At 39.3% G+C, this 4,138-nt stretch overlaps 1 protein-coding gene across 1 annotated transcript; it reads right to left on the bottom strand.

The window, feature by feature from the left end:
- Positions 1 to 387: 387 nt before the first annotated feature.
- LOC112522912 (cytochrome P450 89A2-like) lies at positions 388 to 2,138 on the bottom strand. Its single transcript, XM_025132247.1, has one exon. It carries the CDS (start codon positions 2,107 to 2,109, stop codon positions 553 to 555), a length of 1,557 nt encoding a protein of 518 aa, XP_024988015.1. The 5' UTR covers positions 2,110 to 2,138; the 3' UTR covers positions 388 to 552.
- Positions 2,139 to 4,138: the final 2,000 nt, after the last annotated feature.

Below are 4,138 nucleotides of genomic sequence, written 5' to 3' on the forward strand. Positions count from 1 at the left end.
TCAAATGATAATATATTTATAATAGAAAATCTAGTTGAAGAAACAGAAGGAAGAAATGCCTTTCTGGTTAACTTCTTTAAATTTTAATTATTTAATATTTTTTAGAAAATATAATAATTTTGAAATTATTTATAAAAATATATTTTAGACTGTTGTATTTGTTTTTCAACACACTAATTTATTGAATTATAATTTTATAGTAATTCAAAATAACAATATTAATTAAGAACTAAGAAATCAACATATTTTGTATTTATGAACATTAAAAGGTTATCTTGAATTTTAAATAATATGTCTTAATAAATAGAAAATATTATATAAAAAAATGATTTTTAAGAGTTTTGATCATATACTTTAGAATATTGATGATGAATATGCGAGAGTGAATTACATTTGTGTTCAAAATTTTCAAATAGAAACAATCAAACATTAACATAATACAATTGACATCAGGAATAATTGAGACATGCAGGTTCAAATCAAATCGGCTTCTTATTTTCCTACATTTTTATTTTAGAACAATCAGAGATATACACACATCCACTCAAATGGTTATATTTCCGTCCTTGGAAAGATACGTGTTTGCAGAGGATTCTTCATAACAATGGTGAACTCAGCCTTCTCGGAAAGATCGACATCACAGTCACCGGCGACAGTCCACCGGAAAAACCATATCAAATTGGCAACAAAATATTCCAAATGAAGCAGAGCCAAATCGTAGCCGGGGCAGATCCTTCTTCCGGCACCAAATGGCATCATCTTTATCCCTTTACTTCCAGTTATATCAAAAACGCCATTCATCAAGAATCTTTCTGGTTTGAACTCCATCGGATCATCCCATACTTTTGGATCCCGACCCATCTCCGCCACCAAGAAATTAATGGAGGCACCCTCCGGAATCTTGTACCCTTCCACCTCCACCTCCTTCGCCACCCTATGCGGCAGCAAAAAATGGCCTGGTGGGTGTCTCCGGAGGCCTTCCAAAACCACTGCTTTCAGGTATGGCATTTTCTGTAGATCGTCTTCGTTTATGACCGATTCTGGTTCCACCCCCGGTGGCGGCGGTGGAGGTGGTGGTCCGACGACTGTAATGATTTCGTCATAGAGTTTGCTCTGAATGTGGGGATGCTTCACGAGATTTGCCATGATCCATTGTAGAGCGGTGGAGGTGGTGTCTGTGCCGGCGTTAAGGAACTCGTCGCACATGCTTACCATCTCCTTCTCGGTGAGGTTTCCGCCATTTCCGTTGGTGGCCTCCACCTCCGGAATATGGAGATTTATGAGGGTATCGACGTAAGCCACAATTTGATCGTCGTCTCCTACTGATTCGGTTTCGGAATTTGCTGTTTCGATTCGAGATTTTATGAGAGGAAGCAACACTTGTTCTTGATCGTTTCGGATTTGAGCAACTTCTTTCCATCTGTTTCTGAATAATATCTTCCCCAACCGTGGGAATATGGAGAGCACGTTAAATCGGCCGGAGCCGACTGACAACAGCACCCGGCGTTGTACCGTCGCGATTTCGTCAATACGACGATCGTCGAGCTTCTCTCCGAAGCACATGAATACCAACAAGCAGAACATGGCGTACCGGAAATGATCAACCACTGTTATTATTCCGGCAGCCTCCTCCGCCGCTGGCTTCCGCTCCTGGAGGCGACCAATTAGGATTTGGAGGACCCACTTTCGCGCCCATGAGTATGACTTGACGCGGGAGGGATGAAGAACTTCGGCGGTGAGATTGCGACGGAGGAGCCTCCAAGTAGGGCCGTAGGCGGCTGAGGAGATGTTGCGTACGGGGATGGTTTGAGGGCGGTCGGAAAAAATGGCGCCTTTCTGGATGAGAACTTGGTGAGCGAGAGTATGATCGGCGACGAAGATGGAAGGATGAGAACCGATGGAAAGAGTGAGGAGTGTTCCATACTTTGACTTGAGGTTTCTGATGATAGGTCCGAGCTCCGACAGAGAAGTGGTTAGCAGGAGGAGGTTAGAGGAAAAGAACGACGGCCCTGGTGGTAAGTTCTTGGTGGTTTTCCGGCAAACCAAGATGGAGATAAGGGTGGCGACCGAAAGGGTGAGCAGGAGGAGGAGGAAGAAGGAGAGGTCCATGGCGAATGGTGGTAGCAGGCTGGACGTCATCCTTTTGTTTGTCGACAAGTAAACCTCAATCACCGTCTTTTTCTTGATTATTGGAAATTGTTTGTTGCTAGATTTACCACAAAAAATAAGTCTATCTTTTTATAATTAATTTATATTGATAATTAAATATTTAAAATAAAATTTAAAAACAATTATTATGAAAATATCTAATCGACATCATCAATAACTTATGCATCAAAAACTCTCAAGATTTTGATTTCATTTTGATGTAATTTTCTCTTTTATTTATTGAACTTCTATTTATTTTATAAAGAAACGGAAATCGAAACAAACTTAAACAAAACGTATTGCCATCTTTAAATACATATAGTTTAGATCGAGCAAGACACATTGCCAAACTTGATGTTCATGTTATCAACATATGAACAAAACCGTTTTTGATAGCTTTAGCCTAACAATTAAAAAGGTTAGCTACCATGCCTAACATGTAAACAACTTACATGCCATCATGGGATTTTATCCTTCATTCGCAATACGAGCTTGAACTTTTCCTCATCCTCGACTTGCTGACGCACATCAGATCCTGAAGCTCGGTCCGGATGAAAGCTCAATAATGCTCGTTTATACGTTGCACGAACCTGGAGCGGTCATGAAAAGGAAAGTAAGAATGTAATACTATGAATGGCAATGGCTCATGCATGCATCGACCATCGATATTGTATCCAAAGACCACATGTTATATGTATTGTCCAATGAATTATCAAAGCAAGATCCCTGTGTTGATCATGCCTCACCATTGCTTCGTGCTAAAAATTAAGTCATGATACTAGCTCCCCCAAAGAGTCGTTTATCTTTATTTTTCCTCTATATATGTTGAAACATGCCTTTATTTTAAAATGTGTTTTTTGGAGAGTAATCTAAACAGGTTTCACATATATTTATACGGTACCAGAGCTAGGTTGTTTGTTCCTCTACAAGGGACTCTCTAGGGAATGTATGGAGTCCCAAATCGGTTAGAAAGTCTTTTTTTCCCTTATACTTGTTGGAACCACCCTTCGGTTTTCAATACCTTTATAGAGGGTAATTCAAAGAGATTCCATATATATTTACACGATATCAGAGCAAGGATAATCCTCCATTATAAGGGACTTGACACTCTAGGTGGTGTTGGAGTCCCTCATCGCCTAGAACACAGTCCTTTTTTCTCTATATTTCTTGCAATCTCCCTTCTCTCTTCAAACACTCTTTTGAAGAGTAATCTCAAGCAGTTCCACATATCTTCTCATTAATACAGTAATCTTTTATATAGCCAATTAAGGTGGTTTTTCACCCTATCATATATATGACTTCCAGCCTAATATTTGGTAACAATTTAGTTTGCGGGCTAACACATTCTCTCAAGAACAAAAGAGTCCAATGCGTAAGTTTCCAGGCTGAGAGTCAATTTGACATGCAAATCTAACTTGATGCCACAAACAAATTGAATGAGATATCATATGATAACTGTATTTGGCAACATTCCCAGTGTAGCATGAATATGAAGTCATTTTCCTCATACCATGCTCGATGCCCGACAACTGAAAATGCTTAAAAACTAGAAAGCATATGACTCACCTGTAGTGAAGAGGCAGAAGGGCCGTTATCAGTTAAGGCTCCTAAACCATGCAATAATGAAGCCATATCATGGCATGTCGTTTTCAGCTTGTTGGACTTCAGTACGATACATTTCTTTCAATTTCATGTTTTCCTCGTCCTGTCAAAACAGGAAGCAAGAGAATTAGAGTTAATGATGGTAAATTAATCTGTCAATATGGACAGAAGACGATAATCCTTCAAACCTTGTTTTGGGTTTCTATGATTTCTTCCAAGCGTTGTTTTTGTCTCTCTCCATGTCTAATAAACGCAACTTCTCAGCTTTCTTTCTTTTCAGAAAACGCCGAAGCTGCTGAGCTTCTTCTGCCTGCAGAAAAAGAATATAAAATTTGCACCTTAGAAGGTCATGTTGTTTCCAATTTTACCCATTCCATACGAGGTCTAA

The sequence above is a fragment of the Cynara cardunculus genome, assembly GCF_001531365.2.
Source record: "Cynara cardunculus var. scolymus isolate 2C chromosome LG 12, CcrdV1, whole genome shotgun sequence".
Lineage (NCBI taxonomy): Eukaryota > Viridiplantae > Streptophyta > Magnoliopsida > Asterales > Asteraceae > Cynara > Cynara cardunculus.

Coding starts and splice junctions, on each gene's coding strand:
- LOC112522912 (XM_025132247.1), bottom strand. CDS start 2,109: ATGGACCTCTCCTTCTTCCTCCTCCTCCTGCTCACCCTTTCGGTCGCC.